The sequence below is a fragment of the Prinia subflava genome, chromosome 24, assembly GCF_021018805.1.
Source record: "Prinia subflava isolate CZ2003 ecotype Zambia chromosome 24, Cam_Psub_1.2, whole genome shotgun sequence".
In the NCBI taxonomy this organism is placed as follows: domain Eukaryota; kingdom Metazoa; phylum Chordata; class Aves; order Passeriformes; family Cisticolidae; genus Prinia; species Prinia subflava.
Window position 1 is genome coordinate 1,919,705 of NC_086270.1, and position 27,077 is coordinate 1,946,781.

The following is a 27,077-nucleotide window of genomic DNA, read 5'->3' on the forward strand; positions in this document are numbered from 1 at the left end:
CCTGGCTTGGAGGAAAAAGCGGCCCTGGAATGGATGGAGCTGCACAGAGCCAAATTTTCCCTCTTTTCTGGTCTTTTTTTGGCTGCCCAGAGAGGTTTGGAGTGGCTGTCCCAAGGAATGAGGGGTGAGGACGGGTCACAGATCTCGGAGGGCTTTTCCAGCTCAAATTGCTCCTGGGACTGTGCAGAACCACCAAGAACCAGGAGTGGCCAGGAAATCCCTAAAAACACAACCAGGCTAAAAACCAGATGTGGAATGTGATGGATGAACCCCCTTGGGTGGTGCCTAGTTCCAAATTCAGCGGTAAAACCATCAGGGAACAGTTTGTGTTTCAGTTTTCCAACAGGCAGCTGGAGATCCAAGGGATCCAAGAGAGGCTCTGGTGTTCTCCAACACTCCCTAAAAAATCCTGGCAAAATCCCATTTCCCAGTGAGAGCAAACAGAGCCTGATCCTCTGCAATCGGCTCCCGGGAGATTCATCCCTCCCTCCTGGCAAAAGGAGCAAAAAACAGGAGGAAAAAGAAGGAATAAAATTCCCAGGGAGCTTCCCGAGGAGGAAAAGGAAGGAATAAAATTCCCAGGGAGCTTCCCGAGGAGAAAAAGGAATAAAATTCCCAAGGAGCTTCCCGAGGAGGAAAAGGAAAATAAAATTCCCAGGGAGCTTCCCGAGGAGGAAAAGGAAGGAATAAAATTCCCAAGGAGCTTCCTGAGGAGAAAAAGGAAAATAAAATTCCCAGGGAGCTTCCCGAGGAGGAAAAGGAAGGAATAAAATTCCCAGGGAGCTTCAAGAGGAGGAAAAGGAAAATAAAATTCCCAGGGAGCTTCCCGAGGAGGAAAAGGAAGGAATAAAATTCCCAGGGAGCTTCCCGAGGAGAAAAAGGAATAAAATTCCCAGGGAGCTTCCCGAGGAGAAAAAGGAATAAAATTCCCAGGGAGCTTCCCGAGGAGAAAAAGGAATAAAATTCCCAGGGAGCTTCCCGAGGAGGAAAAGGAAGGAATAAAATTCCCAGGGAGCTTCCCGAGGAGGAAAAGGAAGGAATAAAATTCCCAGGGAGCTTCAAGAGGAGGAAAAGGAAGGAATAAAATTCCCAGGGAGCTTCCCGAGGAGGAAAAGGAAGGAATAAAATTCCCAGGGAGCTTCCCGAGGAGGAGAAGGAAAATAAAATTCCCAGGGAGCTTCCCGAGGAGGAAAAGGAATAAAATTCCCAGGGAGCTTCAAGAGGAGGAAAAGGAAGGAATAAAATTCCCAGGGAGCTTCCCGAGGAGGAAAAGGAAAACAAAATTCCCAGGGAGCTTCCCAAGGAGGAAAAGGAAGGAATAAAATTCCCAGGGAGCTTCAAGAGGAGGAAAAGGAAGGAATAAAATTCTCAAGGAGCTTCCCGAGGAGGAAAAGGAAAATAAAATTCCCAGGGAGCTTCCCAAGGAGGAAAAGGAATAAAATTCCCAGGGAGCTTCAAGAGGAGGAAAAGGAAGGAATAAAATTCTCAAGGAGCTTCCCGAGGAGGAAAAGGAAAATAAAATTCCCAGGGAGCTTCCCGAGGAGGAAAAGGAAAATAAAATTCCCAGGGAGCTTCCCGAGGAGGAAAAGGAAGGAATAAAATTCCCAGGGAGCTTCCCAAGGAGGAAAAGGAAGGAATAAAATTCCCAGGGAGCTTCCCGAGGAGGAAAAGGAGGAAGGAATAAAATTCCCAGGGAGCTTCCCGAGGAGGAGAAGGAAGGAATAAAATTCCCAGGGAGCTTCCCAAGGAGGAAAAGGAAAATAAAATTCCCAGGGAGCTTCCCGAGGAGGAAAAGGAGTAAAATTCCCAGGGAGCTTCCCAAGGAGAAAAGGAAGGAATAAAATTCCCAGGGAGCTTCCCGAGGAGGAAAAGGAAGGAATAAAATTCCCAGGGAGCTTCAAGAGGAGGAAAAGGAAGGAATAAAATTCCCAGGGAGCTTCCCAAGGAGGAAAAGGAAGGAATAAAATTCCCAGGGAGCTTCCTGAGGAGAAAAAGGAGTAAAATTCCCAGGGAGCTTCCCGAGGAGGAAAAGGAAGGAATAAAATTCCCAGGGAGCTTCAAGAGGAGGAAAAGGAAGGAATAAAATTCCCAGGGAGCTTCCCGAGGAGGAAAAGGAATAAAATTCCCAAGGAGCTTCCCGAGGAGGAGAAGGAATAAAATTCCCAGGGAGCTTCCCAAGGAGGAAAAGGAAGGAATAAAATTCCCAGGGAGCTTCCCGAGGAGGAAAAGGAAGGAATAAAATTCCCAGGGAGCTTCCCGAGGAGGAAAAGGAGGAAGGAATAAAATTCCCAGGGAGCTTCCCGAGGAGGAGAAGGAAGGAATAAAATTCCCAGGGAGCTTCCCGAGGAGAAAAAGGAAAATAAAATTCCCAGGGAGCTTCCCGAGGAGAAAAAGGAATAAAATTCCCAAGGAGCTTCCCGAGGAGGAGAAGGAATAAAATTCCCAGGGAGCTTCCCGAGGAGGAAAAGGAAGGAATAAAATTCCCAGGGAGCTTCCCGAGGAGAAAAAAGAAGGAATAAAATTCCCAGGGAGCTTCCCGAGGAGGAAAAGGAATAAAATTCCCAGGGAGCTTCCCGAGGAGGAAAAGGAAGGAATAAAATTCCCAGGGAGCTTCCCGAGGAGAAAAAAGAAGGAATAAAATTCCCAGGGAGCTTCCCGAGGAGGAAAAGGAAAATAAAATTCCCAGGGAGCTTCCCGAGGAGGAAAAGGAAGGAATAAAATTCCCAGGGAGCTTCCCGAGGAGGAAAAGGAAGGAATAAAATTCCCAGGGAGCTTCCCAAGGAGGAAAAGGAAGGAATAAAATTCCCAGGGAGCTTCAAGAGGAGGAAAAGGAAAATAAAATTCCCAGGGAGCTTCAAGAGGAGGAAAAGGAGGAAGGAATAAAATTCCCAAGGAGCTTCCCAAGGAGGAAAAGGAAAATAAAATTCCCAGGCAGCTTCCCGAGGAGGAAAAGGAAGGAATAAAATTCCCAGGGAGCTTCCCGAGGAGGAAAAGGAAGGAATAAAATTCCCAGGGAGCTTCCCGAGGAGGAGAAGGAAGGAATAAAATTCCCAGGGAGCTTCCCGAGGAGGAAAAGGAAGGAATAAAATTCCCAGGGAGCTTCCCGAGGAGGAAAAGGAAGGAATAAAATTCATCCATCCCGCATGGACACTGCCCGAACTGCAGGAATTCCTCCCCTTGCCCACCACGGCTCAGCCGAGGGGTTGGAAATTCCCTGAAATTCTGTTGGAAATTCTGTTTTCCTGCATTTTCTGCTCTCCTCTGCCTCTCCCAGCTGCTCCCTCCTCCTCCTCCTCCTCTCCAGGCTGCTGGAATCTCCAAGTTTTCCTTGGGAGAGCAGCAGGAGGGGTTGAGGCAGTAGAAATGCACATTGCAGCTGTTCCTCTTGGCTCTGCTCATAGAAATTTCAGATTTGTTCTGTGGAAAAAGAAACATCTGGACAGGGAAATCCAGCTGTGCTCAGCTTATTCCAAGCTGGAATTTTTGGAGGGATGCGTGGAGGTGGAAGATCAAACCACTTCAGTGAGGCTGAGAGATAAAAAAATCCTGGAAAAGCTGGGAAATTCCCATCCTTGGAGCAAGCTGGGACAGTGCAAGGTGGCGCTGGAGCAGCTTTAAGGTCCCTCCCACCCTGAAGCATTCCCTGAATCCATAATTCCATGAAATAAAAGCTCGGAGCCAGTGGCTTTATTGAAATAATCTGAATAGAAAAGGAAAGCAGGGATAAGGGACGGGCAGGGGAGGAGGCTCTTCCCAGGAAAGAGGTGATGGGGATTGTTGCCCTGGTTTTTCTGAGATTTTTTTTTAAAAAAAACAACCCTGCCCTGGTTTTTCTGAGATTTTTTAAAGCCTTGCTTATAAGATGGAGTCAGTTCTTTAGTTTCTGTACAATATTAAGGGTCAGTTTTTCACTTTCTCACACTTTGGAACATAAACAACCTTTCTTGTTTTTGTTCACTGTCCTTTGCTTACATATTTCCAGCCTGAAAACAATGTTGGTTGACAGCTGGTCTGGCCAGTGGGGTGAAGGGGTGGCAACCCCAGAATCCAATCTGCTCCCAGACCCACAAAATTATAAAAGGAAAAGAAATAAACAGGCTGGGCCCTTTTTGGTGGGGAGCAGCTTTCACTGCAGACCTCTGCCTCCTCCGTGTTGTTGATTTTTGTGTTCCGGGCAACAACCAAGGACTGATTTTTGCCGAGGGCAGGGCAGGGGGAGCCCAGCACTGCCCAAATTTCCCTCTACAAACACAATCCAGGCCTAAATCTTGAACTTGGTCACATCCTGTCTGTGCCACAGCCACCAAGTGTTGCCCTGGTTTTTCTGAGATTTTTTTAAAGCCTTCTACTTGCTTATAAGATGGAGTCAGTTCTTTAGTTTCTGTACAATATTAAGGGTCAGTTTTTCACTTTCTCACACTTTGGAACATAAACAACCTTTCTTATTTTTGTTCACTGTCCTTTGCTTACATATTTCCAGCCTGAAAACAATGTTGGTTGACAGCTGGTCTGGCCAGTGGGGTGAAGGGGTGGCAACCCCAGAATCCAATCTGCTCCCAGACCCATAAAATTATATAAAAAAAAGAAATAAACAGGCTGGGCCCTTTTTTTGGTGGGGAGCAGCTTTCACTGCAGACCTCTGCCTCCGTGTTGTTGATTTTTGTGTTCTGGGAAACAGGGGATACCTCTGGAATTCCAGCTGGAGCGTTTTCCTCGCATTCACCCCTCCCTAGGACAAAGCCCAGGTTTGTGCCAGCTCCCAGCAGGGCCAGGCTGAGGTTTTACACCCCTGGAGGATGGAAAAGTTGTTCCCACTCAGGGAAAAAGGTGGGAATGCCAAGGCACAGGGCAGGAGGGTGTTCCAGAGCCAATTTCTCCTGACAAAACCAGGATTTTGTTGGGAAACGCTTCCAGAGAGGAGACGTGAACAGAGCCAAGAACAACGGGGGATTTTCTCTGGGTTGGGGTTTTCCCGAAAATCCTACAAAAATCAGATGTGGATGAGCCCTTTGGGAAAGCAGGGAGGGGAGAAGATGCCGGGAGCAGAATTCCAGCAGCACAGGGAAGGCTTCTCCAGGTCCCTGGGGTGACTCAGATCCCAGGAATCTCCATCCCTCCCAAATCCCTGCATCACCCCGGAGTGTCTGGCTAATTCCAGCATCTCTGAGAGGCTCAGGGGTTATTTTGGGATCCCAAACGAGCTCTGGCAGGCTCCAGGGCTAAAAAATCTGCCTGGAGAAGGGCTGGAAGAGGGAGGGAAGGAGGGAGGGAGCTGTGAGATCCAAGGGAATGTTTGCAAAACACTCCCAGCACATCCAGTTAATTCCATATATTCACATCCTGCCACAACATTCCCATCTACATCCCACAAAAAACCAGGCACCAGCTGGGTTATTCCAAAGGCAGCACCACAAAATTCCACTTGGGAATCAGCTGCATCCTAAGGGATGATCTCTGGCAAAGCTTTTCCACTCGATCCGAGAGCTATTAGGAGAGAAATGGGAAGGATTGGTGCATTGCCATGGGAATGGATGCTCCAATTCCACTGGAAATGAGATGGATTTGACAGCCAGGCCACGAATCCAGGCAGGATTCCCTGGCAGGATTCAATTTTCTTCCTGGCAGGATGCAATTTTCCAGTGCAGGAATTCAGGGTGAGGTCCCTGCTGCAGCATTCCCAGGAATTGGCTCTTCCCTGATGCTCCTGAGGTAAGAGGGGCTCCTTTGGGATCTTTGTAATTCCCTCTCAAATCAGATTTTTCCTTCCACACCCCGTGCTGGGCTTGGCTCTGGGCTTTCCCAGCGTCTCCAGGCTGGGATTTGTGCAGAATTCCTCTGTGGTTGTTACTGGTGGAGCTGGGATTTCCAGGGGTCTCAGGGGAGCATTCCCAGAGGAATCCCATGGGGAATTGTGTCCCTGCTGATGGGATCAGCCCCAGCCACGCAGCAGGGAGAGGTTTTAGGGAATCATCTCCTCTGTTCCATCCCTGGAGCGATTTGGGATCGGGGAAGGAATCCCTGCCCACGGGGATGGGGTGAGGATTGAGGGTGCCCCGACCCCAAATCATCCTGAAAATCCTGGATTTTCTGAAATCCTGGATCACTGAGGGAGATTCCCTGGCAGCATCCCAAAAAAACAAATCCCAGCAGCCACATCCCGTTCCAGAGGCTCTGGATGAGGAGGGGAAGGGGTGGAACTGGCGAGGATGAAAGATCTGCAGCCGGGAATTTTACTGGATTGGGGATTCCTGTGGGAATTCCTGAGCCATTCCCAGAGCTGGGAATTCCTGAGCCATTCCTAAAGCCTGGGAATTCCTGAGCCATTCCTAAAACCTGGGAATTCCTGAGCCATTCCCAGAGCTGGGAATTCCTGAGCCATTCCCAGAGCTGGGAATTCCTGAGCCATTCCCAGAGCTGGGAATTCCTGAGCCTTTCCCAGGGCTGGGAATTCCTGAGCCATTCCTAAAGTTGGGAATTCCTGAGCCATTCCTAAAACCTGGGAATTCCTGAGCCTGGGAATTCCTGAGCCATTCCCAGAGCTGGGAATTCCTGAGCCATTCCCAGAGCTGGGAATTCCTGAGCCATTCCTAAAGCCTGGGAATTCCTGAGCCTGGGAATTCCTGAGCCTTTCCTAAAATCTGGGAATTCCTGAGCCTTTACGGCCTCTCTGTGATTCCATAAAATCCAACCCCCCCTGCTCCCAAATCCCAGCTCCAAGGCAGGGATCTCATCCCAAAAATTCCCAAAAATCCCAAAAATCCTCAACTCCTCCTCCCTGCCAGAGCAGCAGCCAGGGAAGCGCTTCCCCCCTTTTTTTGGGTTTTTTTTGGTGTGGATCCAAGGAAAAATTGGAATTTCACAGCTCAGATGGTGCCACCCCCACGCTGGGAACTCAACAAGGGGTTGTGAAAATCCTCCAAAATGCCCAAAATCCCCCAAAATTCCCCAAAAATCCCCCAAAATCCCCCCAAATTCCCAAAATTCCCCCAAAATTCTCCAAAAATCCCCCAAAATTCTCCAAAAATCCCCCAAAATTCTCCAAAAATCCCCCAAAATCCCCCAAAATTCCCCCAAAATTCTCCAAAAAATCCCCAAAATTCTCCAAAAATCCCCAAAAATCCCAAAAATCCCCAAAAATCCCAAAAATCCCCAAAAATCCCCCAAAAATCCCCCAAAATCCCCCAAAATTCCCCCAAAATTCTCCAAAAAATCCCCAAAATTCTCCAAAATTCTCCAAAAATCCCCAAAATTCCCCAAAATTCCCCAAAAATCCCCAAAAATCCCCAAAAATTCTCCAAAAATCCCCCAAAATTCTCCAAAAATCCCCCAAAAATCCCCCAAAATTCTCCAAAAATCCCCAAATTCCCCAAAAATCCCCCAAAACTCACCCAGCTGGCGCTGCCCCTGCTCCTCCTCCTCCTCACCCCGCTGAGTCACGGCCCCAAACTCCTGCAAATTAAAGAAAAAAAATAAATTGTGAGGATCCTCAATGGAAGCAGAGACAGCAAAAAATAAAAATAAAATAAAAAATCTTAAAAAGGAAAAAAAGAAAGAAGAAGATTCCTGCATGCAATTACACATGAAGGAAAAACATGCAACTTCAGCTGAGCTATTCACAGCAATTCTGGGGGGGCTAAAAATTGACATTTTCAAACAACTGACCAGAATTTGGGGTTTTTTTTTTGGGTTTTTTTTTTGGATTCATTTTACATCTCTTATCCTTTAAAAATCCAGGATATTTAAAGATTCCTTTTGGCCCACATTCCATCCATCCCAGTGCATCTGCCAAGGGCACATTATTAAAAGTTATTGCTAATTTATGCCGGAGCCATGTGGGTTGGTTTAAATGTTTATATTTAAAACAGCTTTTTTTTTTTTTTTCTCTTTTTTTTCATGGTTTTTTTTTGATTTTTTTTTCCCCTTTTACATTAAATTAACATCTGAAGGGTTGGGTAAAAAAGTTTACGTCACAGGTTTATGGAAAAGAGAAATGTGCTATATTAAAATCAGATATTTCTGTTACCTTTTGGGCTTTGCACATCCTGATTTCTCCTGCTGATAATTTTCCTTTAAAAGGGGGGGCATGGGCTGAGCTTTTCATCACATTATGCCCTGAAAGCTGACTCCAAACCAGCGTTGAAAATTCAGTTATTTGCACTTTAATAACAATCTACAAATACAACTTTTGTGTGGTTTTTTTTGCTTTTTATTTTTAAATATTCCCCTCGGTTCGTGCGCTGCAGTTTTTGATTTTTTTTTTTGGTTTTTTTTTTTTTTCCTAAAATTCTATTTTTCACCCCCCAGCAGTTTAATCCTCTCCCCTTAAAATTCCAAATTCATCTGCTGGATGGGAAATAAAACCATGAAGCATTTATTTTAAAATATATTAAATATATTCCAAATAAATAAATATAAATCTCGACATCCACACCCTCTCAGAAAGGATTTAAGGAGCAGCTGCAGCACCATCCACCAACAATAAATTCCTTTTTAAATTGGTTTTTTCCAAGGAAAAGCTGCTTGGAAGCATCACCTAAGCCAAGGGGATTTACAGAAAACAATTTCCTTGGAATTCTCAGCCTCTGGAATATTCTCTGAGGCCACCTGAAATCTGAATCTTCAAGCAAAGAACCCTCAAATGCTTTCCAAATTCAGATTTCTGGCTGAAAACTGCTTTCAGCAACTTCCAGGGGGTGAAAAACCAATTTTTTTTTGTCTTTTTCATATTTTTTTTAAATAAATTTAAGCTCAACAAGCTCGAAAAAATTTTTGTTTTGTCACGAAAATTACCAAAAAACCACTTTTTTTTTTTTTTTAGAAATGCCTCCACAGTTTTAAAATAAATAAATATAATAATAATAATAATACAAATTAAGTTTAGCACGAATTTAAAAGTTGTTTGAAAAAAAAAAGAATAAAAAATAAAAAACAACCTCCAAAAAACAAATGACAATTCATCACATTTCCTTTGATTAAAAAAGGACTAAACTTTATTGACAAATTGAGACAGACAATTCAATTTTTGACACGTTTAGAGTTACCTAATTAGGCAGACTTTACACAAAATGTAGCATTTTTCTCTTCCAGAACAGAGTGGGGGTAACAAATCCAATTTGGACTTTCTCTTATGTACAAAGTGAATTTTGGGGTCATTTTTGGTCTGGTTTTTGTTTTGTTGGTTTTTTGGGTTTTTTTTTACAGCTGCAGTGTCCCTTTTTATGCAAAGCTCGTGCTGAGATACACTTGAACAAGTGGTTGGGATTGCTGAAAATTGAGATTTTTTGGGGTGAGTTTGAAATTTTCATGAGTTTTTTTACCCCAAAATGTTACAAAAAATGAGAATTTTACAGGCCTACCCATGGGATAGTTTTTCTATCAAACACTGGGTAATTACAGCCAGATTTTGGGGTTTTTTTTCCTTGAAAATTGTTCATTTAGAACCAAACTAAAACCCCTTTCCACTGGAAAAATATTCCCAAGCATATCTCAACACTGCACGGGGGGCTAGATTTCAAAATCCACATAAGAAAAGTCAATTTTTTACCAACCTAATTTTTCCTTTTAAGTCAATTCTCTTTAGAAAATGCTATTTAATTTTGTTTGGAGGATCCTTTAGGTTAAAATTTAAACTTCAAGATTCACCAGCGATCTCCTTTTAAAGGTTTGGCATCTGAAATTAATTTTTTTTTGGTTTTTTTTTTTTAAATGGTGGCAGCCACTACTGTTACATTATGATTTTAATTCTTAAAAAAATAACCCTGAATTTTGAAATGTAGCCTATTTTGGGATTCTGCAACTACAACCTTTATGGGTTCCTTTAAAACAAATTTTAAATTTTTAACAAAACCTTAATTTCAGAACTAAGCAGAGCATGTCACTTTGGAAACTAACATTTTTTTAATTTTTTTTTTAGGGGTTTTTTTTTGGTGTTCTTTTCCTTAAAAAAAGGTACAGGTGATTTTTTTTAAAACCTAGAACGACAAAGGAAGAAAAAACCATCTACACACCGAAGAGAAAAAAAAATCCCCCCCACTCCCTCCCTCCTCCCAGCAAAAAAATAATAAAAATTAAAACCTTTTCCCCCCTCTAAATCTATTTAAATTCACCTCCAGAAATCACTACAGTACAGAAGCCAAAAATGCAAAGTGAGGATGGAGCAGGGGAAAAAAAAGGGCCAGGAATAAAACAGGGAGACAATTACTTGTCTGCTGTGGGTAAAGCAATCCCGGGAGATACAAGAACCAGAAATAAGATTTTGCTCCTAAAATGGGATTTTTTTGCCCTTTTTTTTGTGTTTTAGTAGCGTCCGTAGGGGTGGTCGCGGTAGCAGCCCTTGAGCGGCCGCGCCGGCGGCGCCTTCAGCGAGGGCCGGGCGCCGTTCCAGTCGTCTTGGCCTGTGGGGACAGCAGGACACGGTCAGGGAGGGGACAGGGGACAGGGAAATGGGGCTGGGGGAGGTGGGGGAGACCCCCGGGATCCAGAGTGGGGTGGGGGAAAAAGTGGGATGGGAAAAATGGGGCTGGGCGGGCCAAAATGCAGCTGGGGGTGCAGCAAATCCAGCTGGGGATGCAGCAAAACTGCTCCTGATCCCCTAAAATCCAGTTTGTGATCCACCAAAACTGCTCCTGGTCCCCTAAATTGAGTTTGTGATCCACCAAAATCCAGCTTGGGATGCAGCAAAACAGCTCCTGGTCCCCTAAAATGCAGCTGGTGAGGCACCAAAGCTGCTCCTGATCCCTTAAATTGAGTTTGTGATCCATCAAAACTGCTCCTGATCCCCCAAATCCAGTTTGTGATCCATTATAACTGCTCCTGATCCCTTAAATCGAGTTTGGGATCCACCAAAACGGCTCCTGATCCCCTAAAATGCAGCTGGGGATGCACCAAAACTGCTCCTGATCCCTTAAATTGAGTTTGTGATCCATTAAAACTGCTCCTGATCACCCCAAAATCGAGCTTGGGATGCACCAAAACAGCTCCTGATCCCCCACATCCAGCTGGTGATGCACCAAAATTCCTCCTGATCCCCTAAAATCCAGCTTGGGATGCAGCAAAACAGCTCCTGATACCTTAAATTGAGTTTGTGATCCACCAAAACTGCTCCTGATCACCCCAAAATGCAGCTGGTGATGCACCAAAATTCCTCCTGATTCCCTAAAATCCAGCTTGGGATGCAGCAAAACTGCTCCTGATCCTCCAAATCCAGCTTGTGATCCACCAAAACTCCTCATGATCCCCTAAAATCCAGTTTATGATCCACCAAAACTGCTCCTGATCCCCCCAAATCCAGTTTGTGATCCACCAAAACTCCACCAAAATAGTCCCTAATCCCCCAAATCCAGCTGGTGATCCACCAAAACTCATCCTGATCCCCCCAAATCCAGCTTGGGATGCAGCAAAACAGCTCCACCAAAACAGTTTGTGGTCTCCTAAAATATCTCCCTCAGAACAGCTCCTGAGCCCCAAAAACAGCTCCACCAAAAGAGCTCGTGGTCCTCCAAAATCCAGCTGGTGATCCCCAAACAGCTCCACTAAAACATGTCATGATCCACCAAAAGGGATTCCCAAAACACCTCGTGATCCCCAAAAACAGCTTCCCCAAAACAGCTCATGATCCCCCAAAACAGCTCATGATCCCAAAAAACAGCTCATGATCCCTCCAGAGTTATCCACCAAAACAGCTCCCCCAAAATGAGCTCAGGATCCCCAAAATGAGCTCAGGATCCCCCAAAATGAGCTCAGGATCCCACAAAATGAGCTCAGGATCCCCAAAATGAGCTCAGGATCCCCCAAAATGAGCTCAGGATCCCCCAAAATGAGCTCAGGATCCCCCAAAATGAGCTCAGGATCCCCCAAAATGAGCTCAGGATCCTCCAAAATGAGCTCAGGATCCCCAAAATGAGCTCAGGATCCCCCAAAATGAGCTCAGGATCCCCCAAAATGAGCTCAGGATCCCCCAAAATGAGCTCGTGACCCCCAAAATGAACTCAGGATCCCCAAAATGAGCTCAGGATCCCCCAAAATGAGCTCAGGACCCCCCAAAAGAGCTGCAAAAATAATTCCAGCCACAAAATTCCAAAAATAATTCCTGCTTCCCTGAGGGTAGCAGGAGGCAGGGAAAAACCTTTGGAATATCCTCCCAAGGAAGCAGAGAATGAATTCCTTGTTTAATTTGCTTTTCCTGCTGAACTTTATCCCAGCCCCTTAATTCCCTCATTTTTACCCTTCCAATTCTCTCCCCATCCCATCAGTGGGGCGTGGTTGCCCTTTGGGGTTAAATGACAAAATTTTGGCTCGGCCCAGCCCAAATTGGGAGTTTTAAATAATTGAATAATTAAATTAAATAATTGAGATGAGCCAAGCTTTGCCTGCTGAGTCAGACTGGCTGCACACAGCCAAGGAGAGGCCTCCTCACGACATTTAAATCCAATTTTGGAGCAGATCTACAGCCCAGAGTCAGGAGTGGGGTTTGTGAGGATAAAGGAAGCAGATGGAACCATAGAAAATCCTTAAAAACCAGACAAGTGCTGTGGGTGGAAATCCAAACCTCCCGAAATATTTTAAGCCACAAGGAAATTAAGACATCTCCAGAGTTAAAAAATGGATTTTTTAAAAAGCATCACCTTTGAGACAATCGAGATTGAGAAGAATCTAAACCCACAGAGAGGTTGTTCAGGCCTAAATAAAAACAAAAAGCACTCGAGGTGCTCCTCATTTTTTTTTTTTTTTAATCCAGACATTGGAAAACCAAAAAATTGGCCCCAAGCAATCCCAAAACCCCTTTCCTACCCCAGAATTTTCACACATACCATAGGCTTCATAGGTTTCCTGTGCCTCCCCGTGTCCATAATCGTAATATTCTGTATCCCTGGAAAAGCAACGATAGGGTTAAACATGGGAGTTCAAATTCCCAAATTCCCACAAAAACCGGGAAATTTTGAACTCGCTGTCATTCCCTGCATTCCAGCAGCTCAGGAGTGTTTCCAGTGGCTTCAAATGGGATTTAAAAAAGGGAAAAGAGGGGGAAAAGCCATGCAGGGAAGAGGGAACCCCACTCACCCTTGGCCCTGGCTGTAGTAGCCCTCGTAGCCCTCGTAGCTCTGCTCTGCGTACGTGTCATCGTAGCCCTGCCGAGGATGGGGACAAAAAAATGTCACAAAGGGACCGAAAAGGAACCAAATCCAAGCCCAAACAGATCCCAGGGGAGCCTGGAAATCCTGGCGTGCCACGGGGAAAGGGCTGAGGCACGGCACTGAGGCAGCAGGGTGACCCACGGGGGTGAATCACGTCTGAATTTAGAGATGATTCCACCCCCAGGGATAAATCCAGGAGAGCTGGAATTGTTATCAGGGAAAGGTTTTATTCCCCAGGGGGTGCTGGGTGCTGGACAGGCTCCCCAGAGCTCTCAGGGGTGCACAGGGTGGGATTTTGGGGTGTCTGTGCAGGGCCAGATGATCCCAGGGGATCCCTGGTGATCCCAGCACCATCCCAGGGGATCCCTGGTGATCCCAGCACCATCCCAGGGGATCCCTGGTGATCCCAGCACCATCCCAGTGCTCCCAGGTCATCCCAGCACCATCCCAGTGCTCCCAGGTCATCCCAGCACCATCCCAGTGCTCCCAGGTGATCCCACCACCATCCCAGCGGTCCTTTGTGATCCAGGCATCATCCCAGTGCTTCCTGGTGGTCTCAGCACCATCCCAGGAGTTAGTGGGATCCCAGAACCCTTCCAGTGGTTTCTGGTGATCCCAGCACCATCCCAGTGCTCCCCAGTGCTCCCACTGCTCCCTGGTGATCCCAGCACCATCCCACTGCTCCCCTGTGATCCCAGTGACCTCAGCACCATCCCACTGATCCCTGGTGATCCCAGCACCATCCCACTGATCCCTGGTGATCCCAGCACCATCCCAGTGCTCCCCAGTGATCCCAGCACCATCCCACTGATCCCAAATGATCCCAGCATCATCCCACTGCTCCCCAGTGACCCCAGCACCATCCCACTAATCCCTGGTGATCCCAGTGCTCCCCAGTGACCCCAGCACCATCCCACTGCTTCCTGGTGATCCCTGGTGATCCCACTGATCCCCGGTGATCCCAGCACCATCCCAGTGCTCCCCAGAGATCCCAGCACCATCCCACTGCTTCCTGGTGATCCCAGCACCCTCCCAGTGCTCCCCAGTGATCCCAGCACATCTCACTGCTTCCTGGTGATCCCAGCACCATCTCACTGCTTCCTGGTGATCCCAGCACCATCTCACTGCTTCCTGGTGATCCCAGCACCATCTCACTGCTTCCTGGTGATCCCAGCACCATCCCACTGATCCCTGGTGATCCCAGCACCATCCCACTAATCCCTGGTGATCCCAGTGCTCCCCAGTGACCCCAGCACCATCCCACTGCTTCCTGGTGATCCCTGGTGATCCCACTGCTTCCTGGTGATCCCAGCATCATCCCACTGATCCCCAGTGATCCCAGCACCATCCCACTGATCCCTGGTGATCCCACTGCTTCCTGGTGATCCCAGCACCATCCCACTGCTTCCTGGTGATCCCTGGTGATCCCACTGATCCCCAGTGATCCCAGCACCATCCCAGTGCTCCCTGGTGATCCCAGCACCATCCCACTGCTCCCTGGTGATCCCAGCACCATCCTGCTCCTCCCCAGTGACCCCATCACCACCCCACTGCTCCCCAGAGTTCCCTCTCCCCCCCCAACCACCTGACCCCATTAACCCCATTAACCGCGCCCCGTTAATCAATCAATCAATCAATCAATCAATCAATCAGCGCTCACGTATTCCTCGTAGCTGTCGGGCACGGGCGGTGGCAGGGGTATCCTCTGGATGCCGGCTGCCCGTGCCCGGGGCGCGGCCGTGCCCCTCCCGGCGGGCGGCGGGGGCACCCCCCGGGCCAGCGCCCCCCGCGCCAGCGCCCCGCGCACGGGGGCGCCCCGCACCAGGGCACCCCGCGGAGGAGGGGGACACACCCCGCGGCCCCTGCGAGAGAGAGAGAGAGAGAGAGAGAGAAACAGGGGGTTTGTTAGAAATGCTGCTGGGGAGGGGCTTTGGTCCCCTGAGGCTGGGGGGGTTTAGTTTGGATCCTGTGAGGGTGGGGGATTTTTATTTTTGACCCTGCTGAGGATTGGGGATTTTGAGTTAGGAGAGTTAGGGGAGGGAGCATTCCCTGGGCTGGGATTTGGGGATACCTGGGCACAGGTGAATGGAATGGAACATTCCAGGGCTGGGATTTTGGGAGGTTACCTGGGCACAGGTGAATGGATCATTCCAGGCTGGGATTTTGACATTACCTGGGCACAGGTAAATAGAGTATCCCTGGGCTGGGATTTTGGCATTACCTGGGCACAGGTAAATAGAGTATCCCTGGGCTGGGATTTTGGCATTACCTGGGCACAGGTGAATGGAGTGGAACATTCCAGGGCTGGGATTTTGGCATTACCTGGGCACAGGTAAATAGAGTATCCCTGGGCTGGGATTTTGGCATTACCTGGGCACAGGTGGGGGTGAGTGGAACATTCCAGGGCTGGGATTTGGCATTACCTGGGCACAGGTAAATAGAGTATCCCTGGGCTGGGATTTGGCATTACCTGGGCACAGGTGGGGGCAGAGGTGGCGCTGGGATTTTGGGAGGTTACCTGGGCACAGGTGAATGGAGCATTCCCTGGGATTTTGGGAGGTTACCTGGGCACAGGTGAATGGAGCATTCCCTGGGATTTTGGGAGGTTACCTGGGCACAGGTGAATGGAGCATTCCCTGGGATTTTGGGGTTACCTGGGCACAGGTGAATGGAGCATTCCCTGGGATTTGGGGAGGTTACCTGGGCACAGGTAAATGGAACATTCCAGGCTGGGATTTGGCATTACCTGGGCACAGGTAAATGGAGCATTTCCTGGGATTTTGGGAGGTTACCTGGGCACAGGTGAATGGAATGGATCAATCCAGGCTGGGATTTGGGGTTACCTGGGCACAGGTGGGGGTGAATGGATCATTCCAGGCTGGGATTTGGGGTTACCTGGGCACAGGTGAATGGAATGGAGTATCCCTGGGCTGGGATTTGGGGTTACCTGGGCACAGGTGGGGGCGGGGGGCGGCGCTGCCCCCCGGCCCCGCCCGGGGACGCCGCGGCCCCGCCCGGGCTCGGGGACCCCGTTGAGATAGGAGAGCTCCAGGAACTGCTCCTGGCAGATGTCGTCCATCATGTCCTGGGAAAGAGAAAAAGGAGGAAAAACAGAGGGTGAGATGAGGGTAAAAATAAAAATAAATAGGGATAAATAAAGGATAAGATGAGGGTAAAAATCAAAATAAATAGGGATAAATAAAGGGTAAGATGAGGGTAAAAATCACGATAAATGAGGACATAAATAGGGCAAAATGAAGGATAATATAAGGGTAAAAATAAAGGTAAATAAGGATATAAATACGGATAAATAAACGATTATCTCCAGCACTTAATGACAAAAAATAAAGATAGACTAAAGATAGACTAAAGATAGACTAAAGATAGAAAAAAGATAGAAAAAAGAAAAAAGATAGAAAAAAGAAAAAAGATAGAAAAAAGAAAAAAGATAGAAAAAAGAAAAAAGATAGAAAAAAGAAAAAAGATAGAAAAAAGAAAAAAGATAGAAAAAAGATAGAAAAAAGATAGAAAAAAGATAGAAAAAAGATAGAAAAAAGATAGAAAAAAGCCAGAATAGAGCCAGAATAGAGCCAGAATAGAGCCAGAATAGAGCCAAAAATAAAGCCAAAAAACCTGAAATAAAGCCGAAATAAAGCCGAAATAGAGCCAGAATAGAGCCAGAACAGAGCCAGAACAGAGCCAGAACAGAGCCAGAACAAAAATAAAGCTAAAATAAAGCCAAAGTAAAGCTAAAATAAAGCTAAAATAAAGCTAAAAAAACTAAAATAAAGCCAAAATAAAGATAAAAATAAAGCCAAAATAGAGCCAAAATAGAGCCAAAATAAAGCTAAAATAAAGCTAAAAAAACTAAAATAAAGCCAAAATAAAGATAAAAATAAAGCCAAAATAAAGCCAAAATAAAGCCAGAACAGAGCTAGAACAGAGCTAGAACAGAGCTAGAACAGAGCTAGAACAGAGCTAGAACAGAGCTAGAACAGAGCTAGAAAAGTGATAAAAAAGCTAAAATAAAGCTGAAATAAACACAAAAATAAAGCTAAAATAAAGCTAAAATAAAGCTAAAATAAAGCTAAAATAAAGCTGAAATAGAGACTAAATAGAGACTAAATAGAGACTAAATAGCGACAAAATAGCGACAAAATAGCGACAAAATAGCGACAAAATAGCGACAAAATAGCGACAAAATAGCGACAAAATAGCGACAAAATAGCGACAAAATAGCGACAAAATAGCGACAAAATAGCGACAAAATAGAGACAAAATAGAGACAAAATAGAGACAAAATAGAGACAAAATAGAGACAAAATAGAGACAAAATAGAGACAAAATAGAGACAAAATAGAGACTAAAATAAAGCTAAAATAAAGCCAAAATAAAACTAAAATAAAGCTAAAATACAGCTCAAATAAATCCAAAATAAAGCCTAAAATAAAGCTAAAAAAACTAAAATAAAGCTAAAATAAAGCTAAAATAAAGCTGATATAAAGCTAAAATAAAGCTAAAAAACCTAAACTAAACCCAAAATCAAGCCGAACTGAAGCCTCCGGGCTCACCGGCACGAGGAATTTCTTGACCTCGTCCATGGCGTGGGCCATGAGCGCGTAGGCCTCGCAGGGCGGCCCCAGCACCTCGATGAACACGTGCAGCTCCATGTGCAGGTGAGCGTACTTGGGGTCACCCCCCCGGCGCAGCTCCTCCTCCTGCGGGAAAAAACGGGAATAAAGAGGGGTGGAAGGGGAAAAATGGGGTGGGAGAGGGAAAAAATGGGGTGGAAGGTTAAAAAAATGGGGTGGAAGGGGAATAAAATGGAGTGGAAGACAAAAAAATGGAGTGGAAGGTTAAAAAAAATGGAGTGGAAGATAAAAAAATGCAATAGACAATAAAAAAATGGGGTGGAAGAGGAAAAAATGGAGTGGAAGGTAAAAAAAAATGAAGTGAGAGATAAAAAAATGGAGTGGAAGATTAAAAAATGCAGTAGAAGACAAAAAAACGGAGTAGACAATTAAAAAAATGGAGTAGACAATAAAAAAATGGAGTAGAACAAAAAATGCAGTAAAAGACAAAAAAATGCAGTAGAAGATGAAAAAAATGAATTGGAAGATTAAAAAATGAAGTGGAAGATGAAAAAATGGAGTAGAAGATAAAAAAATGGAGTAAAAGACAAAAAAATGGAGTAGAAGATTAAAAAATGAAGTGGAAGATAAAAAAAATGCAGTAGAAGATGAAAAAAATGCAGTAGAAGATAAAAAAATCTTATTTTTTAACCTTTTTTTAGAGGTTTTATGGGGGGGTAAAAGCGTTTAGGCAAAGCAAAATGGTAAAAGGGAAAAAGGGAATTTTGGGTAGTTTGGAGAGTTTTAAAAGAGAATTTTTTCACCTTTTTGTTGCTGATTCTTAAGTTTGTTGGGGTTTTTATTTGGTTTTTATAGGAAGGCATTATGGACACACATAATGGAATAATTCACTTTTTAATTGCTGCGTCTTCAGCTAGTTTTTTTTTAATTTTTCTATTTTTTTCTATTTTTCTATTTTTTCTATTTTTTTCTACTTTTTTCTAATTTTTTCTATTTTTCTATTTTTTCCTATTTTTTTCCTATTTTTTTCTTTTTTTCTATTTTTTCCTATTTTTTCTCTATTTTTCTCTATTTTTTCTATTTTTCTATTTTTCTATTTTTTTTCTATTTTTTTCTATTTTTTCCCTATTTTTCTATTTTTTCTTTTTTTTTCTATTTTTTCTATTTTTCTCTTTTTTCCTATTTTTCTATTTTTCCCTATTTTTCTATTTTTCCCTATTTTTCTATTTTTCCCTATTTTTCTATTTTTCCCTATTTTTCTATTTTTTCTATATTTTTTCTCTATTTTTCTATATTTTTTCTATTTTTCCCTATTTTTCTATTTTTTCTATATTTTTTCTCTATTTTTCTATATTTTTTCTATTTTTCCCTATTTTTCTATTTTTTCTATATTTTTTCTCTATTTTTCTATATTTTTTCTATTTTTCCCTATTTTTCTATTTTTTTCTATTTTTCCTATTTTTCCTATTTTTCCTATTTTTTTCCTATTTTTTCCTATTTTTTTCCTATTTTTCTATTTTTTCCTATTTTTCTATTTTTTCCTATTTTTCTACTTTTTTCTATTTTTCTATTTTTTTCTATTTTTTCCTATTTTTCTATTTTTTTTCTATTTTTCTATTTTTTTTCTATTTTTCTATTTTTTTTCTATTTTTCTATTTTTTTTCTATTTTTCTATTTTTTCTATTTTTCTACTTTTTCCCAATTTTTTCTATTTTTCTACTTTTTCCTATTTTTTCTATTTTTTTCTATTTTTCTACTTTTTTCTATTTTTCTATTTTTTTTCTATTTTTCTACTTTTTTCTATTTTTCTATTTTTTTTCCTATTTTTCTATTTTTTCCTATTTTTCTATTTTTTTCTATTTTATATTTTTATTGCCAGCCTCATTTTTCCCTCTGAATACTTAAACACCCCTGAATATTTATTTATTATTTTTTTACTTCGCTTTCCAATTTTTATTGAAGCTTTTTTTAGTTGAATTTTTTAATAAAATACTTGGAAAGAGAATTTTATTCTCTTTATTCTCTAAAGAGAATTTTTATTTTTCTTACCTTGGCTTTATCCCTCATGGAGCCTTTTCCCAGTACAGAGATTTTAGCACCAGTTTCCTCCTGAAGTCTTTTAATGGTGTTGCCTTGGGGTCCCAAAATCTTCCCAACAAAATTGAACTGGAAATGAAAAAAAAAAACAAATTAAAAAATCAACTCAAGAGCTTAAAAACGTCAATTAAAAAAAAATTCTGAATATTGTGTCAATTGACCAAAAAATAAAAAAATTATTCTGGATTTCGTCCTCACCAAATCAAAAAAATGCACAGGAAAATTTAAATTTCAAAAGGAAAATTTAAATTTCAAACGGAAAATTCAAGTTTCAAATGGAAAATTTAAGTTTCCAAAGGAAAATTTAAATTTCCAACGGAAAATTTTAAGTTTCAAAAGGAAAATTTAAGTTTCCAAAGGAAAATTTAAATTTCCAACGGAAAATTTTAAGTTTCAAAAGGAAAATTTAAGTTTCCAAAGGAAAATTTAAATTTCCAACGGAAAATTTTAAGTTTCAAAAGGAAAATTTAAGTTTCCAAAGGAAAATTTAAATTTCCAACGGAAAATTTTAAGTTTCAAATGGAAAATTTTGAGTTTCAAATAAAAATTTTAAGTTTCAAACGGAAATTTTAAGTTTCCAAAGGAAAATTTAAGTTTCAAATGGAAAATTCAAATTTCCAAAGGAAAATTTAAATTTCAAAAGGAAAATTCAAATTTCAAAAGGAAAATTCAAGTTTCAAAAGGAAATTTTAAGTTTCAAACGGAAAATTTAAATTTCCAAAGGAAAATTTAAATTTCCAAAGGAAAATTTAAATTTCAAATGGAAAATTCAAGTTTCAAAAGGGAAATTTAAGTTTCTAACCCGTTTTTTATGAAAAAAATAAATGTTCCAGCAGAAAAATGAAGTTAAATTAAATCTTTCTTTAAGGAGTTAAATGTAAAACAAAAATTGTGTTTTTTTAGAATTTGGAATTGAATTTTTTTCCAATTTTGACTTTTTTAGAATTTTTTCAATTGCGTTCACAGCTGGAATTATCCCAGCAATCCCAGCACCACCACCCATCCCAAAATCCCCTCAAAATTCAATATATTCCAAATAAACCCTGCAAAGAAAAACCCCAAAAATGCAATTTTTATGTTTCAAAAGCAATCTCTTGTATTTTGTTTTTAAAAAAAGAAGATTTAAGTGCTGCTGGTGCTTTTCCAGGTATAAAATCCCACAGAAAATGAGAATATTTTAGATTTTTAATGGATTTTGTGGCCCTCACCTTGGGGTATTGTTTGACTGGGATCAGCACTCGCTCCTTCAGTTTCATGTTCTTGTGGGAGAATAAATCCAGGTAATTCTGCTCCTCCTCCTTCTTCGCTGCCTCCCCCTTCTGGATCTTTTCAATTTCTAAATAAGGTAAAAATAGGGTTACTTTGTGTTTATATTTATATTTATATTTACACTTAAATTTATATTTATATTTGTATTTATATTTATATTTACATTTATATTTACATTTATATTTACATTTATATTTATATTTTATATTTGTATTTATATTTATATTTTATATTTATATTTATATTTTATATTTTATATATTTATATCTTATATTTATATCTTATATTTATATTTACATTTATATTTATATTTGTATTTATATTCATATTTGTATTTATATTCATATTTGATATGACCTGGATGTGACACCGGGGGTGACCTGGATGTGACCTGGATGTGACACTGGATGTGACACCGGTGGTGGCCTGGATGTGACCTGGATGTGACATCAGCAGTGACCTGGATGTGACATCTATGGTGACCTAAATGTGACACCGGCGGTGACCTGGATGTGACCTGGATGTGACACTGGTGGTGACCCAGATGTGACACCAGAGATGACCTGGATGTGACACCGGCGGTGGCCTGGATGTGACCTGGATGTGACACCAGGGGTGGCCTGGATGTGACCTAGATGTGACACCAGTGGTGGCCTGGATGTGACAGCAGCGGTGACCTGGATGTGACACCGGTGGCGACCTGGATGTGACCTGGATGTGACACCGGCGGTGGCCTGGATGTGACCTGGATGTGACCTGGATGTGACACTGGGGGTGACCTGGATGTGACACCAGGGGTGGCCTGGATGTGACCTGGATGTGACACCGGCAGTGGCCTGGATGTAACCTGGATGTGACAGCAGTGGTGGCCTGGATGTGACACCGGCGGTGGCCTGGATGTGACACCGGCGGCGGCCTGGATATGACCTGGATGTGACACCAGCGGTGACCTGGATGTGACACCGGCGGTGACCTGGATGTGACACCGGCGGTGACCTGGATGTGACACCGGCGGTGACCTGGATGTGACACCAGTGGTGACCTGGATGTGACACCGGCGGTGACACCAGGAGTGACCCAGATGTGACACTGGCGATGACCTGGATGTGACACCGGCGGTGACCTGGATGTGACACCAGGAGTGACCCAGATGTGACACCGGCGGTGGCCTGGATGTGACACCGGCGGTGGCCTGGATGTGACCTGGATGTGACACCAGTGGTGACCTGGATGTGCCACTGGTGGTGGCCTGGATGTGACCCGGATGTGACACCAGGGGTGGCCTGGATGTGACACCAGTGGTGGCCTGGATGTGACCTGGATGTGACACCAGGAGTGACCCGATGTGACACCAGTGGTGGCCTGGATGTGACACCAGGAGTGACCCGGATGTGACACCAGGAGTGACCCGATGTGACACCAGGGGTGGCCCAGATGGGCTCAGCAGGACTCCCCTGGGGCAGGTACAGGGGTTGGTTCCTGCTCCTGAGCTGAGCCCAGCTCTTCCCTAAAAGTCAAACTCCATGGGGAGCGCTGGCCTGCGGCTCAGCTGTGCTCGGGGAGCTCACTCACTCTGTAAGACTGGAAATATCACCTGAAAAGTGAAATAAAACTGAGCCCTAAAAATGCACCAAGCCCTAAAGGACTTGGGGAGAACTCTGAGGAGAGCAGAGCCTCCTCCATCCTTCCCTGCTGGTCGGATTCTCAGGAAGGGGAAGCAGCTCCTGGCTGGATTCCCAGATTTTGGCAATCCTAATTCCAGAATTTCCCTCCCCAAAACTCTGAGATCCCAGCCTGGGATTCCCGGGCAGGCAGCTCTGCTCTGGGGGCTCTGCTGGGAAGGGAGGGCACTGCAGGAGAAAGGGCACAGGGGAGGGAAAGGTGGGATTTGGGATGTGGCACAGGTGAAGTTTGGGATGTGGCACAGGTGGGATCTGGGATGTGGCACAGGTGAGGTTTGGGATGTGGCACAGGTGAAGTTTGGGATGTGGCACAGGTGAAGTTTGGGATGTGGCACAGGTGAAGTTTGGGATGTGGCACAGGTGGGATCTGGGATGTGGCACAGGTGAAGTTTGGGATGTGGCACAGGTGAGGTTTGGGATGTGGCACAGGTGGGATCTGGGACGGGGCACGGGTGAGGTTGGGGACGGGGCACGGGTGAGGTTGGGGACGGGGCACGGGTGGGATTGGGGACGGGGCACGGGTGGGATTGGGGACGGGGCACGGGTGGGATTGGGGACGGGGCACGGGTGGGATTGGGGACGGGGCACGGGTGGGATTGGGGACGGGGCACGGGTGGGATTGGGGACGGGGCACGGGTGGGATTGGGGACGGGGCACGGGTGGGATTGGGGACGGGGCACGGGTGGGATTGGGGACGGGGCACAGGTGAGGTTTGGGACGGGGCACAGGTGAGGTTTGGGACGGGGCACAGGTGGGAGAAACCCCTGGGATGGCGCTGGGAATGGGAATGGCCACAGAGGTGGGAATGGGAACGGCCACAGAGGTGGGAATGGGAACGGCCACAGCAGCGCCAGCCCTGCCATGGCAGAACAAAACATAAACTGCAAAATGTGACAGTGAAATTATTTCAGAATAATCCAGCCTGAGACAGCTGGGGACGATTCCAGTCGGCAGTTTTGGGGCAGGATATGCACCTGGAAAGGCAGGAATTGAGGGATATGCACCTGGAAAGGCAGGAATTGAGGGATATGCGCCTGGAAAGGCAGGAATTGAGGGATATGCGCCTGGAAAGGCAGGAATTGAGGGATATGCGCCTGGAAAGGCAGGAATTGAGGGATATGCGCCTGGAAAGGCAGGAATTGAGGGATATGCGCCTGGAAAGGCAGGAATTGAGGGATATGCGCCTGGAAAGGCAGGAATTGAGGGATATGCACCTGGAAAGGCAGGAATTGAGGGATATCCGCCTGGAAAGGCAGGAATTGAGGGATATGCACCTGGAAAGGCAGGAATTGAGGGATATCCACCTGGAAATGCAGGAATTGAGGGATATCCACCTGGAAAGGCAGGAATTGAGGGAATCTCCATGTCAGGAGTGCCTGGACTGCGCGTGGAAGGAGCTCCACGGTGACACTGCTCATCTCCAGTGAGCTCAGCCCTCTCTGCTCCCTCTGGCACCCAGGAGCCACCACCCGCCCTGTGACATTCCCACCCACCCCTGTGACATTCCCACCAGGCCTGTGACATTCCCACCCGCCCCTGTGACATTCCCAGGAATGCACAGCCTGAATCTGGCCGGGATCCAGCAGGGAATTCCGTGTAGGAGTCCCCCAGTACCTCCTTTTTTGCTCTTGTTCCCACCCCACAGCTCACACATCCTTGGGACGCTCAGCGCTTTTCCCTTGGAGCTTCTCCATGAAATAAAACCAGCTGAAATTCCAAAAAAAGCCCCAAATCCACACCTGGCTAACACATAGATGGGATATTTCCCCTTCTCCCAAAGCAGGGAAGCAGAGAGGGCCGTGCCCTTCACACCCCTGCTCCTTCCACAGCATAAAAGGGAAAATAAAGGATTCCAAAGGGAATAAAAGGATTCCAAAGGGAATAAAAGGATTTCCATAGGGAAAATAAAGGATTTTCTTGTTCCTGTGGAAAAGGAAGGCCACAGTGACCCCAAATCCCAGGAGGGAAGCACGGATTATATTTGAAAATGCAAGAAATCCCAGTTTTCAGTTTCTCTTTAGGATAACTGAACCCTCAGTGTGGCCTCTTCCACACCACAGAATCAACCAGGATCCCATCACTGCCAGGCCCTTGCTGCCCAAAAAAAGCCAATTCCCTCTAAAAATACACAACCACCACGGTATTTCAGACAATTTAAAGATGTTGTTTTAAAAGAAATGAATGCAGAATTCCTGCAGGGCTCCCTCCCCGAGGCAGGCAGGCTGAGCAATTTCCACTTCTGGGAAATAAAACCAGGCTGGAGTAGGAATTCTGCTGACACCCAGGAGATCATTTCTGTGTCTGGAAATCATTTTGCTGGAGTTGTGCTGGCTCTGTGCATCACAGCTTTGGCCCAGACTGAAATTCCAAGGAATCCAGAGGACTCTGAGGGTCATGCAGGCAGAAAAATCGACTTAAACCCATCATTTTACCTCAAATTCTTCCTCATCGTTTTCCTGCTCAGCTCACCCTGAACTGTGGGTGCTCTCCCAAAAAAAAAAAAGTGATTTTCAGGATATCCGCAGCTGGAGCTGCTCCAATTTTAAATCCTCCAAAGCTGCAATCAGCAATTTTTAAATTAACACCAAAGCCCCTCCTAAATCCTTGTAACACCCCTCAGGTGAAGGAGGCTTCTCTTTGTGTGGGAATTCACAAACTCCTCGGGTTCCCTTTGCCTGGGAGGCACCACAGCCGAGCCTCCTGAAGAATTTTATTAACCAAAACCATTAAACTGACGGAAAATCGGATTATAAAACTCATTTATTCAGCTCAGGAGGCCGGCGGGTGATGATGCCGAAATCTCCCGGTTGTTTGCACAACGGGAGAGACGGCAATTCCCAAGAATTATTCCCCGCATAAAACGCGCTCGTAAAACCTCAACAACTCCGCGATTTTAACCCAAAATAAATAATTAAAAATAAAAAAGAGGATACTAAGGAGCCGGGGGGAAATGAAATCAAGAACAAGATCGTTGCTCTGGGGAGCAAGAGCAGAAATTGCCTGGGGATTTTTGAACTCGTTCCCGTTTTTAAGGCGGCTCCAGGGGCTGGATGGAGGCGCTGCAGCGGAGATCCAGGGAAACCCGAGCGATTGGAAGGAGAAGGAGAAGCCTCGGCCGGGCACAGAACAAAGACTGCCATTTCCAGCCCTGCCTCGGGCTCGCCACAAGCGCGGATTTATAACAGAGGAAAATAAAATAAAATAAAATATCCCAGAGGCGGCTCGCCGGGATTCAAGCGGGGACCGCCCCTCGGTGCTGATTTTAAGGTTCTTTTTTAGCTCCTCTGTCCCCAGGGAGGGAAGGGCTGCCCTGGTTTCGGCTGGGACAGAGCTGATTTTTTTCTGCACAGCTGTTTTTAGGGATTTTTATGGGAATCGCGTTATCGACACTTTGATATTTCGGCTGTTTCCGAGCTGCGTTACCCCAAGAGTGGTCAGGAAAGGAGAGGAGCTGTCCCCAAAGAGGTCACGGAGAGGTCCGAAGGGACATTTCAGCCCCGGGGCTGTGATTTCCACCCCAAAACCAAAAAAAAGCTCCAAAAAAAGGAGCTCGGGGATGGGGTGGGCATCGCCCAGTGAGTGGTGAACAACCGGGCACCGCTTGTCTCTCCTCCCTCTCAAATTAACAATTATTACAATTAACATCAACAATTATCATTATTACCGGCGTATCTGCTATTACCACCGCGTTTTATTTCAATTATTAAACCGTTATCTATCTCTTTGATTTTCTTGATTCTGGCGGAGGACACATCACACGATACAACAGAATATAACCACCGATAAAACGCACACAAAACTTGCGGGTTAAGCTGCGATTACACAGGGAAATGTCTCATTTTAACCCCCTCTCCAAGCAGGACCCGCTGCCCTCTCCCGCCCCGCCGGGAGCTCCCGGTACCTGCGGTGAGGAGCTGCATGGCGTGCGTGAAGGACGGGTCCAGGCTGTCCTTCTCGGCCATCAGCTCGGGCAGATATTTATTCTCAGGCTCCATCTTACCGCCAGCCATCGGGGCCCCGCCGCCCGCGGCCCCACCGGGCGGCGGCGGCTGCGCTCCGCTGGCGGCCCCGCGGGCCCCTCCGCCGTGGGGCGGGCGGCGCGTCGGCGGAGCGCGGCCCTGCGCCCGCGACAGGCGACCGGCGGTGTCGTCGCGGCGCTGCATGAGGCGGCGGCGGGGAGGGGACGGCGGCGGGAGCGCTGCGGCCACACCGCCCGCGCAGCGCCGGCGCCGGAAGTGCCGCGCCGGAAGCTCCGCCCCCTCCGGGTGTGTGAGGGGATGGGGCGGGGCCAGCCGCGGGACCAC

The 27,077-nt window shown here is 45.4% G+C and overlaps 1 protein-coding gene and 1 long non-coding RNA gene across 4 annotated transcripts; both read right to left on the minus strand.

Annotated features, from left to right (window-relative positions):
* Positions 1-3,672: 3,672 nt before the first annotated feature.
* On the minus strand, positions 3,673-7,016 carry LOC134561886 (uncharacterized). Of its 3 annotated transcripts, none has more exons than XR_010082999.1 (2): positions 6,497-7,016; positions 3,673-6,305 (listed from the first exon to the last, which is right to left on the minus strand). It is a non-coding gene; the product is annotated as an uncharacterized LOC134561886 (long non-coding RNA). The 3 variants fall into 3 exon arrangements; XR_010082998.1 differs by having other exon boundaries at positions 3,673-6,360; XR_010082997.1 differs by having other exon boundaries at positions 3,673-6,414.
* A 1,946-nt stretch (positions 7,017-8,962) lies between these two features.
* KHDRBS1 (KH RNA binding domain containing, signal transduction associated 1) lies at positions 8,963-27,029 on the minus strand. The gene is given in 10 exon segments (XM_063419240.1): positions 8,963-10,394; positions 12,810-12,868; positions 13,060-13,127; positions 14,794-14,995; positions 16,081-16,103; positions 16,105-16,218; positions 17,705-17,851; positions 19,775-19,891; positions 21,031-21,158; positions 26,675-27,029. Coding segments are annotated over 10 exon segments (1,218 nt in total). The 5' UTR covers positions 26,937-27,029; the 3' UTR covers positions 8,963-10,296.
* Positions 27,030-27,077: the final 48 nt, after the last annotated feature.